The sequence below is a fragment of the Bombus pascuorum genome, chromosome 7 (assembly GCF_905332965.1).
Source record: "Bombus pascuorum chromosome 7, iyBomPasc1.1, whole genome shotgun sequence".
Classification (NCBI taxonomy): domain Eukaryota; kingdom Metazoa; phylum Arthropoda; class Insecta; order Hymenoptera; family Apidae; genus Bombus; species Bombus pascuorum.
Genome location: NC_083494.1, coordinates 14,046,194 through 14,064,615, shown reverse-complemented (window position 1 = coordinate 14,064,615; position 18,422 = coordinate 14,046,194). Strand labels below are relative to the sequence as shown.

General features: G+C 40.1%; 1 protein-coding gene across 1 annotated transcript in view; it reads right to left on the bottom strand.

The window, feature by feature from the left end:
• LOC132909138 (uncharacterized) overlaps positions 1–8,126 on the bottom strand; it is a 33,292-nt gene extending 25,166 nt beyond the window's left edge. The window contains exon 1 of the mRNA XM_060963738.1: positions 6,965–8,126. Within this exon, the coding sequence (XP_060819721.1) occupies positions 6,965–7,051 (87 nt within the window). The 5' untranslated portion in view covers positions 7,052–8,126. The remainder of the gene's footprint in view (positions 1–6,964) is intronic.
• Positions 8,127–18,422: the final 10,296 nt, after the last annotated feature.

Sequence of the window (18,422 nt, the reverse complement as noted above, 5' to 3'; positions counted from 1 at the left end):
TTGCGAATTTTATCACGCTGTAAATTAACGCAATTCGGGAAGAAAGAGACATCAAAGCGTGTTGTATTCGTGTGCACCGAGTATCAGCAAGATTACGCACGAAAGCTTAAGGAAAAGGAATTATCCCTGAGTTGTTCGACGTTAGAAACGCCGAGGAAATAAGAATCGTATTCCACTTTGTGCGAGAGATTATAAAAGTACGAAAATCGATGTCAGTCGAACGGTAATAGATATCACGTTAGTATGTCGCGGCGTTTATGCGCGTACATATTGGCTACAATAGCGACCAATATAATCTCGTTCGCAGTAGCCTGAAATACGAGCAAGCACACGATACAGCAACAAACTTAATTGCTACGATAATAATTTTATCAATCGGTCAATTCGCAAAGATGTATCTGCACTAACCAACAATTTGAAATACAACCAACTTAATCTAACTTTCCGACACACCGTGTATACATTACGTTCGCAGGATGGTTATTGATGCGCTTGCACGCCGTGTCTTTCGGGAACAATTTCCCGCCGCGTTTACATTGTATAACGCGACGGTTGACAAAGATGAAAAATCAGCCCGGGGATTATAGTCATTATTCTCGTTGCATTGCCGCGGCTGATAGCGATTTGTCTGGCGCTCGCGTTCCTACGGCCTCCCGGCGTCGACAAAAGGACCGGTGCTGCCTCCCTTCACGCGTTCTTCGACGCTCCAACCTTTTGTACGATCGCGAATTCCCTTGACCGCCGGTTCGTTTGTAAATTATTAGCGAGGAACACGCTTATCGCCCTACGACCAGCCGCCGCGCGTATATCGGTTATATCGGTAAATCATAGCCGAGCCCTTTTCGCCTTCTATTCTCGATTCGTAAATTGTTGGTCGTGGAATCGTACGCGGCACCACGTAGCCTGTAATTACTTAAGCTGTCAGAGTATGATAGCTTAAGGACAATCGTAGTCTGCCGGTCGAGGTTGCTGACATTGTCGCGCGAATCGATACGAGATGAGTCAGTCCTAGCGCGCCAACACACCGTAGTGTTCGGATTTGAGGAGCTCGCAACGACAACGGGGCAACTCCAACATATAAATTGCATTTGTTCGAGGACAAAGAACGCTACAGGTTTCGCGTTCAAACGACTATAAATTTATCTACTTTAGGATTTAAGACATCGTATATTGCGTATAATTCGTATATCGAGAATTCAAGTACCGATCGTTGTGCTTGCGAGATGAGACGGAGAAATTGATGAAAACCAGGGTTGATCGATTTGCTTTCGTGCAAGGTTCGGATCGTAACTTCGCGAGACGTTGAACAGAACTGCGATGTATTTCGTAGGAAACGAAAACGAACACGTTCTCAACGTTTACGCTGTTACGCTGGACTTGGAAAGGAAAAGTAGGAATGCATCGAACTCTGAAACAATGGTGTATCTGTTGCTGCAGGGTCAACGGACATGGCGGTGCGAAGTACACGTGTCTTTGACCGGAATGACACGCACAAGTGGTACATGCTTTATCTTGACGCGTGGAAAAGCCGTAATTGCGTTGCACGATTTTAATTGCACTACGTCCACTTGTTCGCAACATGTGATTTTAACGGAACACCGCGTTGGTAAGCGACCAACCGATGGGACAATGCGTGCGTTCAAATTGACGTAATCGCGGAAAAAATTAGCAGAGAATCGCCAATTTTACCTCGGCGGCTGTTCCTTCCTGAATGTCGCGCGTTAATTCGCATTCGCTTCGTGTCGCGTTCGTTTCACAGGTAGAAAACGATTGCCAGCGTGGAGAACTTTATCGGTTGTTTCGCGATTTACCCGCGAATAAACGCGCGCTAATCGCGATGTTTGTCGCTTGTCGGCGATTCAACGACGGTACTAACGGGGTACGAACAATCTGTGTCGTACGATTAGGAATGTTTGGTGAACCGAGGAACGATATTTGGAATCGATAAAACCAACGTGGACAGGCGATGCAAGCGATTAAACGCGAGTTAATGGACGTGCAAAGTATTTCACGTGCTCGAGGAAGAATTTGGACACATAATTTAGATAAGTATTCGAAAAACAAACGTAAGCGATACGAAATATTGGAAGATTTACAACATTTGTTACATCGTATCATAAGAATTTTTTACAAAATTGTTTCGCTTATTTTTCAAGCATGTAAAATACTTATCGGGCACGTTGAACGAAGTCTTATGCAGAATTTAGGACGAAATTCGTTAATTTGGAATATACAGAGGATTAAGGTCGATGTTTTTTAAATAATAAAAATACATATTTTCCGGACGATTTGATAAAACGGCGTTTAATTGGTTCTCTTGCAACTAAACGCGTTGATCTTGTGAAATTTCCTGCAATTTGTTCCATTAATAATGACTTTATCATAGGATTAATAACGTTTATCGTACGAAGGATGGTAAAATGTTCAATGTTACGAGTAGGTACGATAATTTTGATATTCCTGCATTCCGATGTAGTCGATGCGTTTTTGTACCTTCAAATTTTGCATAAATGCATAAATATTCATGCTTTACACGTAAGAAGATCAAGCGCAAATATCCAAGGATCATGCACGAGAAATGCGCATCTTGCAGCGAACAGTACGGCAGTGTCTTTTCTCTCCGGCGTCCTTCTAACTCTGAATGCATTCATATTTTAGATCCTGGCATAGAGTTGCACGCGAGAGAGGCGTATGCTCGACCGAGGATAGAAGAAGGTATGGAAGTGGCAAGGAAAGGCGTGTCGAGACAGTCGAGGAGAAAAGGAAAGAAGAAAGCCGAGGATCATCGTCATCTTCTCGCGATGCCAAGCGAGGCAAACTTATGTAACGCTTTCATGCAAGACAAGGCCAAGGTTTCCACGACTCAGACGCCTCGGCTACACCTTCGTTCATAAGTGTTAGGATATCCACGGGAAAATATTGTTTCTTCGTAGAATATATTTCGGATTAATTTCACACAATGTAATTTACGAGAAACAATTTACAGGATATATTTTCAATTGTTACGTAATTGTGAGAAAATCGAGAACGTAAAATGCACAGAATCCACGTAACGATACAAGTAAAGGTGTCATAAAGGTGTAGAGCATTCATCCTACTATTCAGTACCATTGTAATTATTATCAAGTAAATTTTGTTCTATTTCTTTAACCTGCTAATTGCGTTCGACGTGTATACCCGTCGGTGCTTGATTTTAACCGTAGTGGATTTTCGAAACTAAACTCCGTAGTTAACAGGTTAAAAAGCAAGCGATTTGTTGCTAACTCGATCACCGTGTTTGAACTTTTCCAAATTTCACTCGTCTAAACTGGTCGGAGGACAAACAAATTTACGTAATTCACCGGTTCGCTAGGTTTTCCCATTCGGCGAGGGTTCTATTATTAATCGAGCGTTAACTAAGATTTCGTTTCACCAAGTGCAGTTGCACGAAGTATGTTTACGACGAAGGTATTTGATAAATATAATGTTGATCGAACGATTCGTTTCGTAAATGAAATTAAATGAAATTAAATCAAAAATCTTAAATACACGGTTTTGTGCGGAATTCCCATACTTATGAACGGAGGTGTACGTACGTGTGGTCCCTCCGCTTCATATTGTTTTATGCCACAGTCGGCGACGCATTTAATTACGTCTATCGAAAGAAACGTCGCGGATCTTGTTCGTCGGACCACCAAGATGGTGGAATTTCGAGTCAGGAGGCGGCTGTAACGCGTAACAGGACAATGCTCGATTGTATAATTTGGACGCGTCCTCCGTGGGGACGGATAACTTCCTTTGAGAACAGACCTTAACCACCGTGCGTACCGTGTAATTATTTTCTGAGATCGTTGAAAATATAAAAAGGTTGTTCGCGCGAGAATTGTTTGACAAGGACTCGAAGGTTTCGTCCGGTCGATGTTTGTGGAGGTTTCAATGTCGCTGCTGTTAAGGTTTCTCAAGGTGTGTGTACGGTTTAAAGCACCGAATGAAAAAATGATTTGCAGATCCTTTCGGTTAAACGTTATATCGACTTGGACACATTTTATTTAAAACGAAGATTACGAATAAAGAAGACGATTAATTAATCCAATAAAAGTAATCGGTGGTTTAAAGCGGCGAATGAAAGTGATCTTCGGATCTTTTCGGTTAAACGTTGTCAAGACTTGGACACTTTTTATTTAAAATGGAAGTTACGAATAAAGAGGACGATTAATTATTCCAATAAAAGTAATTGGCGGTTTAAAGTAACGAACGAAAATGATTTTCAGATTTTTTTTTGGTTAAATGCCATTGACTTGGACACCTCTTACTTAAAATGAAAATCGCGAATAAAGAAGACGAATAATCGTTTCAATTACAATAATTCGTGGCTTAAAACACCGAATGAAAATGACGACTTTGACATTTTTTTGGTTAAACGCTATTGGCTTGGACGCTTCTTACTCGAAATGAAAATTACGACCAAAGGGGACGATTAATTATTCCGATAAAAATAATTGGTGGCTTAAAGCACCGAATGAAAATGGCTTTGAGATATTTTCGGTTAAACGCTATCGATTTCGGCGCTTCTTACCTCGAATGAAAATTACCAACGAGGAAGACGAATGATCGTCCCAACGAAGATGAAGAGTACATTTGAAAGCGAAGCTGCGTGCGAGTCAATTTCAAAATATTTGGACAAACATTTCGCACGTGACGAAGCTGCGTGAAAGCCAAGAAATGCAAAAAGAAATGCGATACCGCGAAAATGTAGCTAATAAAGAGAAACAGAAATGGATCTCCCACGTTTTCTTCTCATAATTTCCAAATAAAAATCGACGCGCGACAGAGCGACAATGGTGTCACAGCGCTTAAAGCTTGCTAGCAACGTTGCTCAAAAACAATGAAATTCGCACTTTACACGCGCAATGTTTTCGATACTCCGAGAAATAATTACGTTCGCTGCGTTCGAAGCGGCGGTACCTGCTACACGTTTCCACGGAAATTACAGTGTAATTTAGTAACAATTTCAACCGTAATTATCGCACACAAATACCGCCCTTATTTTCAGATTTTACACGTCAAAAATTCACAGTGCGGCGTGTAGTTACACATTGTTCTTTGTTTTCTTTTTTCTTCTTTTTTTCTTTCATGCACGTTACTCGAGGCGTGCGATTGACACTGAAAGCATTCCTTCTCGTTAAGTCCGTTATCGGTTTCTATCTTATCTTTCGAGAAGGTTTCCTTCCTTTTTCTCACTTTCGTTGCTCCCCTTCGTCGCAGTTTTTGTTCGCTTCGTCGGCTAATAACGGGAAACAGTGGAACGGAACAGGCATCGAGAAATCTTTAACGAGTTCCATGGAACTCGAGCGAGAACTGTTTTTGCCCCGTTATTCGTCACTTTTAGTGTCAATCGGTATTCGTGTCTGTTTCGTACACCGTCGCTTAAAAATTGACGCCAACGGCGCTCATCTTCCTATGGTTTACGAAGGAGAATAAACCGAAGCATTTCAAATGTATCGATTCGTTTCCCATTTCCGATAACGTCAAAGCGAAGCACGAGAAACTTTTTCGCATTAACAGCAAACACAGACGACGGTAATTACGTATCATCGAGTTACGTACACTCGTGAAGCGACAATAATTGTCGATATTCGATAAAATATTTTTCTGTTGTTCCTTCATGAATTACATTTTTCAATAGTATTTCCATTTTTATTATCGCGTTGTTCGTGGAATATCTATAACGATTAGTATTTTTATGTACGTGTTTACGTAATGTGTATTGGAACGAATAGTTGTACACGAATACGATACGTATATTAGCTTCTAATAAATTTATTTATCTGTGTACATTGCGATCCTAAATTCCTGGTACAAGTTAGCATAAGACCATCATATTTAAACGTTTGGATTTTCCCTTCATAACTGCTCAAAAACTAATGGTCTAAAATGCCTGAACAATCGATTATGTGTTGCATTATTCATCGAATTTTACTTGTGCTGCGCACGCTGCCTGTGAAACGGGTTTTCTTTTAATAAATGCAGTCACACTCCTCCTTCGTAAACTTAATGCGTTCGCCACGATGCGCGTCAGAATGATTTCCGGTACGGATCATAACGGAGTTGAAGTGTAAGCATCCGAATATCCGGAGACGGGCCTAACCATTGTGATAATGTTTTCGTACGTTTCTCGTATAAGAATTACATTCGATCTCTTCAAATTTCTTACTACGTTTTTTTTATAAATAGATCTCGAAATTTTTAATGGATACTTCGTACGTTGAGATTGAAATTAGTCTGTTAATACTTCGTAGTCTTTATGTTTCTCTTCGTTTTGTAAATTTGTCTACCCTCGGATCATTTACATTTAGAATTTTTTCTTCTTTTTACGCAACTTTTTAACCATTTCACTCGTGACAATTTTGAATTCGATCGCAGCTCGCCTTCAAATTTTTGGAGCTTAATTCCTGTCGTGTCTCATCTGATGTACCTGATGCAAACTACCGGAAGAAAAATAAATTTCACTGTATGGATCACCGAAACAGTCACTGTTACTTAACTGATTGCGTGGAACTATTTAAATGATACTATGATGACAGATGATATTTTCCGAAAGTCTTCCGTAAGAGACAAAAATACTTTATAAATACTTAAAAATAATTTATAAACCAGAAATGGCTAGATCCAAAGACATTACGATAGTTCACCATTTTAATACGACTTTGTGATACGCGTAAATGTCGATTTCCTCTGCTTCGTATAATATTTAATTCCCCATAGATTCCACACAAATTCTTTCGATCCTAAATACTCCCACAGAACCTAACTACTAGTACTATACTATACGTAAACATTTCGCCTTTATTTTATGTTCAATCCTGGCCTCCGATTTCACGCGAATACTTGCAATTTTACACGACTCGATCTTTCCCATTCTACGTCTTCCTTTTTCCCATTTCCCACTCGATCCACTTCGCGGTACAACGCTGGTATCACTCACCTGATAAGGATAAGCTCCTGGTCTGTAGTAGCTGCCGGTGTTAATCGCCGGGTAACTTTTGCTGCTGCTGCCACACATAGAAGCCATCTTTCATTGATTCCTCTTCGTTTCTCTTTCAGCACCAGTTTCTTGCTACTCTTTTTCCACTCACGTCCAACTTCCACAGACAATGGGATCGCGTCGCCGTCGTCGTCGTCGTCTCAAACGTTTCCAGACGTGTTCATCGTTGGACACAGTTCCTTTTCTTCTGTGGTCGTCCGTGAACGATTACTACCGATTGTTAGAGAAAACAGAGGCGGAAATTTATTCAAGGGAAACGCGAGTGTTATACGCCTCCGCTCGAGTTGGAGATTCGCGCGCGTAGACACGCATAGGCCAACGATACGTTCGCGATGCCCGTGGTATTCAAGGTCACGGTTGTAGCACAATTTTTTTTTTCACAGTCCTGAACAGTCCCGTTAAGCACAGTTGCCGATATATTCATACGCGACCAACGTATTTTTTCTTCTTTCGCTCTGTCTACCTTTTAATGGGTCGACCCATAAAAAACCAGTTCATTTTTCAGACCTGTTTTAAATGCTTTCGAACCACGCTGGTCCCATTTTTCACTCCGTTTGAAACGCAGAATCTCAGCTTCGATACCAATCACCAGAATCGCTTGCAATTAACATCGATCAGCTTCGATCGCTTACGATTGCCTCTAATCACTTTCCCTGTGACTTCTCGCACGATAAACTTCTCCCTATGTCCGACGATTAATCGCTAATCCAAAGTCTTTACCAAGAAATAAAGAAACTCTAAATTTCGATCACGCGGTTGATCCAAGCACCGCGATCGGCTCGATGTTTTCAACGACAAATTCATTCGCGATCGTTTAACCGATGTTTAACCGTTTGCTCGTCCCTCTTTTTTGTAATTTATAAGGAGCGAGTATTTTAGCCAAGGTAAGCAGATCGTTGAACGATAGGTTTCGAAGAAAACGTATATCGTAGTTCGACGAGAGAGAATCGAGACGAGGCAGAAAGCACGCGGCACCACACGTCCTTCCTCCGAGACGGTTGACCACCGACTGACAGCAGGAGATCTTCACGCACCGCCGTTCTTCATCTTCATCCTTCCCGTTCGGCTAACAGGCACTGTACGCCGTTCATCCGACTTCTTCTTAAAGTCGAGCGAGTTAGCTTTGTCGGTTAGGCAACGCTTCACGCTACCTTACTTTTTGGCGGGTCCTCCACCTCGTGGGAACCGAGCCGGACGCTATTTTTCTTCCTTTAATTTTCGTCGCTGTTTCGCTTCTTTCCCTGCCTCTCTCTCTTTTTCTTCTTACTCCTCTTCTTAGGCAAAAGGCGGATTTCTTCGTTCTTCTTGATTCCACCGCGTTCTTTCACGTCACACTCCACACCCAATTATATTTTTCCAACGTTAAAAAGTCTCTTCAGTCTAGACGAAACACGAAGCGAGTCTTACCGGTACGTCTCATTTCTCGCTTCGGTTACTTCGTATTGAACAATTTCTTAAAACGTCGTACGGATCCTTTCGTTTGCTAAAATGAACGGTAATATGGAAATATAAAGATTCGAGGACGCTGTAGTAGGAGTAGTAACGCTGGATTAAGCAAAAGGCAGATTTCTTTCTTTTTTTTCTCCGCCCAAGCGAAACATAAATTTCCGTTTCATTTTTTCTCTGTATTCCTCTCTGTCTTCGTTGCGCTTCGGGCAGCCAGGATTCGTGCCTCACCGTCGCCGCGCCAATTTGTTTCGATTTCCTCGCGTCGCCATCGAAATCGATCCGCGAAAACAGTCCCACAGACTTCGCGATTACGTTTACCTCGACGCTGCTCGTGTAATGAGAAAATGGCGTCCCGACGTCCGCGATTCGCGTTTAGCGCTCGCGCGGAGATTTCGATACGCGGTACGGACGAGGTGATTTCGATGCGCGCACGAGGCGTTGCCTTTCAGGCGTCGAAATCTCTTCAGCGTTCAGTCTTCTTTCAGTCTGAAGCATCGGACCAGCGACAAGTTTTCCGAGGGAATTTCTCATTTTTCGACGTAGGTGTGGCGCTCGTCTCATTTTTACCATTCTGTTACCGTTATCGTGATTTTTGCCAACGATCGTCTCGAGTTTGTTTTACACTTCGTATAATCGGACTAAAATTCTCAGCGAAATTTTACTCGTCGCAAAGTACAAGTTACCAATACTACGAGCTTAAAATGTACATAAAATACATAAAGACGTACGAAGGTACGTAAATATTCGTAATACGTCGAGTATACTCGTCGAGCATTTGCTAGACGAGAGGAATATCTGTTTAGGAACCAATTTATCATCCATTTGGCAAAGTTCATGAAAACATGGAATTTTTTGGATTGGAAATGCGAATTTTGTCAATACCAACTAATGAAAAAATTAGCATTCCTTAGCTGCGAAATCATTAATCATCCAAACATTCTTATCTGTCGATATTACGATTTACTCGTGAAATTTTGTCAAGTCACTGAGACAATCTTTCAATTACAAGACGTTCTTGTAATTTTCTCACAAATATGCTCTCGACCTCGTCGTGTTAAACGCAACGACACTCTTAAATTTCTTATCCCGCATTTTCAACTGGCAATCCCGATTCCTCTAACTGCATCGTGCGTTAAGGTTGTAGCCTACGCTGCATAACTGCAATTATCGTTTTATATCAGACCGTTGCACGTATATACATATAATGGACCGAGGTATCCGTAGATTACGCGGCACGATAATAACCTGCACTGATGCTCGATTAACAAACTTGAAAAGAATACAGTAACAGTATAGCAGGGGTGCAGGGCCGTGTTCATTGTATTCAACACTGATCGAAACAGTAGGTTACTATGCGGTCTCTACAGTTCCCTGCGATGATACTCGTATTATTCACGACGAGTAACGCTATTCGTAAGAGAAGTTAATGATACTGGTTGCACGACCCTTAATGAAACCCATCGTCGTCTCGCCTATGTAATATCGTTGCATCGATAACGGTAAAAAAATTTCCACCCGCAAAATTTCTCACGCTGGACATCGAGGGTACGGGTACGGTGGGAGTGGAATTTAAGTATGTATTGTGAGCATGGAATTCGCAGAATAATTTTACAAGACATTAGTACAATACAGGAGTCATTATATGTAAAATTATTGTAATTGTTTTACTATCAGCTTTTTGCTGCGAATTTCTCCAGTTATTCTAGTTACGGGCTGTAACGTGCGAGTGGAAACGATCTTTGCAATTTTTAAAATAAAAACTCGTCACCTTTTTTTTTTTCGTGGTCGTCGCTTTTTATCACTCTCAAAGACGTTAAATTATATTATATTTGCGTGACAGAGGAGGAGAATAATAATGTAACGTAACAAATTACGAAGAAGAACCATCGATTTAATGTATAACTCGTAAGGAATTATATTACCGAAAATATTTAGATGTATTGCTTTTTCTAAAATAAAAGGAGACGGAGGTACGCCAACAGAAGATGACACTTCTACGGAATGTTTCTTCCAATGAGAAAGAAATTTACATCACAATGAAAAACATATAGAACCTGAGTAGAGAATCGTTTATCTACCGAGTATTATAACTAGCACCGTAAGTACATAAAAATCCACAAGTCTACTTGTTATAATAATTTCATCGTATCGAAGTTTTTAGAGGAATCGATCCAAGTACTTTCGTCTTCGACTAACGACATCAGGTCGATGTGCAAATCTATTCTTTGAAAGCGTTACAGTTTCCTATAAACGGTAGAGCGTAGACTCTGCATCGTAACTATACGAAAACTTTTGCGAAAGGCTGTATTGCAGGCTTTCAAATCAGACTGCGTACACCAGCTTTGTCGACCTGGTTCCTAAACACGACCGGAATCTACGGGTAATTATCGTGAATCCTATTCGTCGAGACACGGCGTTTATTACATATGTAGATTATACATATCGCAAGATAAACGAACGACAGAATTTTCTATAACGGTTTCCTCTTGAAAAACGACACGATCTCGTTGCCCAGCTTTCTTATTCTTTCAATCAATATCGCCAAGAAATACGAACTCGCCGATGCGCTTTAACGATCGCTCGTAATTAATTTTCATTACGCCAGCCATTTCCGTTTCTCGTGTCTCCGAACCATTCGCTTTATTACACGGCAACCTTCGCGATATTGGCTTACGATTATTATTCAATGTTTGCACCAACGTTTATTTTAATTGATTACACGATCACGTTACACGCACGGTACGCAACACAGTGGTCGCTATTGCGTGATTTAATCGAAATTGGCAAGATGGTAACGTCGGTGATCCGCTATTACGATAATTAAAGCACATTTGTCCCCATAGCTGTAAGAGATCTGACCGATCGAATCGATCTCGACAGCCAAGCGCAATCAACCTACACGTATAATCACTGTCAAATCGTTCATACTTTGTCGCTTTTCTGCCGTGGTCTACGTAATAAATCAGACCGTCGAATAACGATTTATCGGCAGGAATTTTCGGCCGAACGGTCATTACCGCACCGTTAAAAAGATTTAGCGTTAAATTGCGTAACCGTGTATCGTTCTCGCCATATTTTTATTGTATTCCAATAGAATATGCACGGAATTGCAGAAACGTTGTTGCTTACGGATAAGTTATTGATTTCAATCGTCGATCCTACGATAGACTCTGGATTTTTCATACTTTCACGGCAAGCTTGACGGTGGAGACACGCGTAGAGAAAAAGTATGAAATATCCGAAACGCGGTGCTCGCTATATTTCGTGGTTCAAACGAATTTCTTCGACTATCTTTGCAAGAATATTTATTTAAATACCGTGAGACGAATTTGCAGTCTATCTGTGATTTATCAAGTGTATGGGTATGTGTACTCTCGAATGTACAGTGCTGTCATTTGGTAATTGAGAAGTAGCTGCGCAAATTGAAGACGAAGAATATTTTTAAACTTGGCCTGGTACGTTATAACGTAGCTTAGCTTTCTGCCGGATCCTTCGTAGCTAAGCTCCAACATCTTAAAACTCAACTCTACTGAGTATCATCCACGGACTGTGTATTTTATGCAAATTTATATATTCGACAATGTAATTAAGAAAATACCTAAATTCCTAAAAAGAGTCCTAAAAAGAGTCCTAAAAAGACCTGGGTAGAAAGTTGTTTTATCTATCAAGTATTATGGAAAGCACCATACCTTGGATATTCTATATATTTTTTCACTTTTATTCTTACTTTCCAGTGAGTAAATGCAACTATATAATAACAAGTGTCTTAATATCTACTTCCATCTGGCATTGCCCGTGCTATCTTTTTATCCAGGAATGTAATCGTAAGAATAACAAAGTTGATGTTCGAATCAGTACCTGATTCATCGGTTGATTTTCCCACAGAGAGGAAGGCGTGTACTCGCGCGTTCTTCGATATCGGTGCGTGCTACATTTAGAAAGTTTACGTGTACACGGCGATTAAGATCGTTACCGAGGAGATCGCCGAGCTTTTTACCGCAGATCTGCATAGACCTCGTCCGCCAATCGACTGCAAGTCCGTGACTCAACTCGCATCCGGACCAAGGTAATCTATCTTTTGCTTGTTTCTGGCTTTATTTATTTCTTTGGCTCGTTACGTCGCAGATCTCACGTTGTATCATCTTGTGTCGAACAGTATCGATTAAGGATTTATCGAACGGAAATATTTTGTTTCTACGAACGAACACGATGGTCCCTTGGTATTGTGTTAAATCTGTTGTGCTACTTTTTAGAAGCGTTTAAGAAGATGCTTTGTTATTAATCGAGAAGACACAGTCTTGTGATTTTTATGTAACCTTCTCTTCGTTATTTCAAAATATAATAACGCTCGAAAACTGGAAAAACGAATTACTCTTTAGTTAGGTAGCTCTTACGCGAAGGAAATAAAACTTGATGTGTATCTCCTAAAGAATCGTCTATCTGAATTTACAAAGTGATTTATATATTTATTATAATAATTTCTACATATATTTATATGCGACGAATCAATCACTACCTGCTCTTAGATAGATGTTTATACGTGAAAATATTAACGCTTGACATGCTCTTTTAACCAGTTACCTGTTTGGAAGCTTTGAAAAGCGTGTACCTAAAATGTGTAGCAAAAGTATACAGAAAGTTTACGTGGCTGTTATAATGTACAATTAAATCGCGACGAAACGATTGTTGTATTTTTTAATTTTACCGACAGGGCTCGTCGTAACGCTAAATAATGCCGCTTGTTCGTGACGAGTATACTCGTCAAAAACAGCTAACTGGTTAAGAAAACGTGGTTGAATTTATTACTTCATCTTACACGCGACATCAGGTGGAAATATTTCCGAAAAATATCATTAATCTCCACTATGAAATTACCATCGTAAATGGTTCGTGTCTTATGCATAGTACTGTGTACATTACATTAGACGTTATCCTCGTAAGCGTCACGCGCGCGTTAACGCGTTCCTCGAGTGGCGGTGTTTCCCAGACCTTGGTCGCGTAACCTTCGATTTCTAACGTTGCGAAATTTCTTTTCCATATATAACGCGTTGCGCGTACGATGCACGCCTATAGCCAGAATAAAAAGACGTAGAAAAAGCGCAACGCGATCGGTAGACTCGCGCTTTCGATACTGAATGGAGGATTACGCGAACACGGCATACCGTTTACACATTGTTACGACCATAACGTTACGGAACGTAATGTTACGCTATTTGAAAGCGAAAATGCTATTTTCGGCGTCATTATTCACCGTACTTGTATTTGCTTACTTTTTCGTTTACTTACATATTATTCGTTCTACTTTCGTGTTTTCTAAATTTATGGGATTATTACTTTGTGTATATATATCTTTTTTACAATATCTCGTGTATAGTTCTAAGTCATGAAAAATACATTGTGTCGTATTTATGTTTTCAACAGTTGTCTTTTTACAGTAGAAAAAAGGAACTTTCCCACGTACCTCGAAGGGAATCTTTATCTTTCCTTGAGAAATATCCACCGGATTTTAAGATAATTTTGCAAGCTGAATTTTGTTAACATTTTTAGACAGACCTTGTACCTTTAAAAATAGTGATCGATGTTGTAGATATAGTTCTCGCGTGGACAGTTACAAATCATTCGTTGTAGGATTTACCGTTTTTCCATTACGAACTTCTTTGTGCATGTACGTATCTTTATATGCGTATCACGCACACTACTTGATACAGTATAACAAGATACAGCAACATGTATATTAAATAAACAAATATATATATATAATTTATCAATTATCATAAACATCGAAAATACCAACCGATTAACCAGCCTGCTACGACTTACTGGCATCAAACGCAACAAAGACGCTCCTCTTTGATACCTCTTATCTTACCTTCAACCCAAGCTTAACGGTACGACGAGGAACGACTCCTCTACATAAATTCCTTGTGGTTTCTCCTTGCTATTAGTCGCGTTCGTATCGCGTCGTTGAGAAAAAAGAAAAAAAAAAAAAGAAGAAAGGACCGAGAAAGCATACTAGAAAGGAAGGAGGTACGAAAAAGGAAGTCTGCCGAGTTGATGACGCATGTACGTGTCGTCGTTAGGAAATAATTATTGCTACATCTTAAAAGGATTCGTGATAACGAGCTTGATACACCCAGGGTCTAATTACTTCGTTGAATCGCGTTTCGCAAAGATAGAATCAAAGAATTACGGTGTATCGAGAAAAGGCGGTTGATAAGCGAAACTTAGCAGCTCGTAAAGTTGAAAATTGTTCGAACGTATAGAGGAATATAAAGCAACGAAGATTTTAATAACGTTCGGAAAATAACGCCACGAAATAATTCCCTGTAAATCGAGTAGAAAATATTTTGTTAACGTTACAACTTTAGATCCGACGGAAATGTCATCGGATAATGGCCCACGACGCGACTATATAAAATGCCCGCGAATCAAGAGGGAAATACTTTTCTATTGGAAACAACCTATCTCTGTACCAACAAGAAATCCGATCACGAAATTTACCAGTTCCGAGGACAAGAAAACAGCAATTTTAAACGTCGATGAGACACGGAATTATCGACCGCGAAAACGCGTGGCATTCCGCGCGGATCTTCCACCCCTTTCCGCCATCGTCGATATTTAATTTGCTTCTGTTTCATCTTGCCATAAAGCGAGAGAGAGAGAGAGAGAGAGAGAAAGAGAGAAAGAGAGAGTGAGAGAGGATGGTCAAAGGGTTCCAACACGGCGTAATTACCGCCTCGCTCGTCTCCGTTTCGCCGCGAGATCCTTTTTATCCGGCGCTCATTTTTCCCCTCTTTACGCGTTCCTCGTTTTTCTATCGGCCCCTATCCACGCATCCACGTCCGGCTCGCGTTCTTACGCGCGTCAACCCGCTCTTTCCGTCTTCCTTTCCAATTATATACAGCGTGTTTCTCGTTTATTTACTAAGTTCTAAGCGTGCCGACTCTCGGTACGGCGGAACGCGCCGCTTAAATTCCGGCTGGCATTCTCACCGTTTTTCCCGTCATAATGCCCGCTGGCCACTTTTGTTCCCTACGGATCCACCGGTCCCAAGTATTTCGTTGTTATTTAGCTTGTAACTAGTGATGGGATCCGAAACACTTAGAATCGTTTCGAATCTATATCGTGTACAGCACACGGCGCTAAAAAAAAGAGGAAAGGAAAAAAGAAAAAGAAGAAGAAAGGTACAGCATTCCATGGAAAAAATGAAGAAGCGTAGTTCATAAACGGGACATAGCAGCTCGAGAGGTGCTCAAACCCATTTTATTTTTCATATTGCGACATAAAACAAGACGAAGAATACAACGAACAAAAATATTTCGTCCTTTGGAAAGTCGTCGAGATCGTCGAGATCATGCAACGTAGCATTCGGAGTTTAATCGTCTGCCTAACCTAATCCTAACCTAATAACCTAACCTGCCTAACCTAATCCTAACCTAATCTGCCTAACCTAATCCTAACCTAATCCTAACCTAATCCTAACTCGAAACCTCTAATCTAACTCTAATCTCTATTTATTTTATACTTATTTGCAAAGACGGAGATGATCTTGAAACCTGCTGTTTGTCTGCACCCACACAAAGAATATTCGCGTCATTGTTTATTTATTACATAAAACGTAAGGAATGTTTTGTTTTACCGGTCGTTGGATTCGTAGCTTCTGGGCCGAAGATCTCTGGCCACGAAGGACTCGCCACGTCGTTTATAGTCGATCGCGATCGCCACTCGGGCCAGCCCCGTCTGTACATTGTAATTTTCCTTTCTTGCCAATTAAAGGCTTAAGAGTGCCGCGGCTGGGTAATAAAGCTCGAACAAGCCGCGGCTGGATAATAAAGCTTGAACAAGCCGCGCCAACCGGAACTATAGCTTCTTTGATGCGCCATTTCTCTACGCACCGCGCAATTCTATCTACTTGTTTGCGACTAACTTGCAGCTTACGCGATTCGCGCTTACCTCGTCGAGTGTCATCTCGAAGGGATAAAGTCGGCTTCTAAAACTTTGTCGCGAGCTTTCTAACGCTTCGTAGTAAGAAACTTTTAATAAAATCTTCTAACTTTGTTAATTTCCCAGCAAAATAGAGTTTTTTCCATATGCCACTTTTAATATTATTCCGATTACTTGTACGTATATTTATATTTACGCATCGTCGTAATAATTTCATATTTTAAAACAGAAAAATATTTTAGAAAATCTATCATCTATCGTGGATGGTGGGACATAAACCGAGACGTAGAATGAAATTGTCGAAGAACATTAGTTCGGGTAATTCGGAGGTAGATCTTCGTTCACGGTGATACGTTTGTAACGTTTAAAAAAGAAGCTCGTATGTGGCTGGTTGGTTTTTTCCGGCCGAATGTTTGAACAGAAAGAAATTAATCGAGAATTCTGCATTAAAATCACGAAATGGCCACACAAATCACGGGCTCTCGCCCGTCCCTTTGGATAGAGGCCAAAAAGTCGTTCAGCGTATCGGATGTTCATTCAGAACGCATCGAAACGCATCGATAAATCATACACTTCGTATAAATGACCCTCACGTAGGTCCGACGAATAATAAATTTTTACGTCTTGCACGGGTCTTTTCTTGCGTCGTCACTGGCAAATGAATTTTCTGCCAGCTGTTCGATATAACGATATCTCGGCTCTTCATTAAGCGAGCAGAGGAAAGACAGGAACATTTATATCTCTTGAAGCGAGTATGTTTAAAGATAAGTCATACGTTCCGGACTTTTGTTTCACTCGAGAGAAAAGAAAAAAACGTAGAAATCTTCTTGTCGCTTATCCGTATGATCCGATTGAAATCGTACGAACGAGAGCGAAGATTAATGAAAACGAGCGATAAACTTTGAACGTTGAATGAATTTTAGATAAAAATTTAAGCTTTCATTCGGAACGTTTTATTATCGAGAAAAATATAAAATTGTATGGGAATTGCGATCTTTAAGGAAATTTGTTTGGAATTTAACTGCCAGAAGCAAACATCGAGACAGTTTTATAAAAATTCGTGTCTTTTTTGTAAATTGCCTCTACGACCGTAGAATGCAAGATGAAAATATTCATTTAGATGTAAAAAAACAATTCCACGAGAATAACAATTATCTAGCAATTTTCTACTATTGGAAAGAAACGAGTCAGCAGTCTATATTTAAGTGAAGATTAGCATATTTAGGTATGGAAATAATTTTGCGGGTACCGAGACTTCGCAAAAATTCTTTGCGGAAGAAAATTAAAGCTGCGCGTTTCGAATAAAGATTCCCAGCGGAATAAAAAAATCCGAATTTTTCATGAAAATTTGTGCTCAACTTTCAGAATATAATTTACGTATATTAATCTCGTTCACATTGTAATACGTATATGTTAAACGATTAATCAACGCGAGATTACGAGTAATCCGCGACAGAAATAAATTGACGACAATCACAAATTCATTAGAGAATCAACAAGCTTACTTCAACATCTCTTTAATATATCAACTTCAATTTCTTTTAATTTATTAAAAAAATTATTATCCATTACACGTAGCTGGCCAAAGATGAAAAAAAGATACTTCACCAATTAATAACTTCTCCCTCTTTATAATCCACAATGTAGCCATAAACTTCACCTTCACGCTCGCATCCTTGAATTTATTGCGATACTGCACTCTCAACTCCGCCTGTGGGTTTACAACTTCACTACATGTGTACATTCAACATACACACTACCATCCATAAATATTCAGACACGTGTTGTAATCTCATCGAAAGATTTATATTTTCGTATATTGTCGTAGTTGTAATAAAAGGGCGTCTCTCTGCTCTTAATTTTTTCAATGCTCTGCTTCGCTTTTTTCAACGATCTAATATCCTAAATTGGAGTCTTCGTTTCACCAGCATCTTCCACAACTCGTTAAATAAGATTTACGTACATTAAGCTCGTGTAAATTTAAATTTGCCATGATATTCTGCTT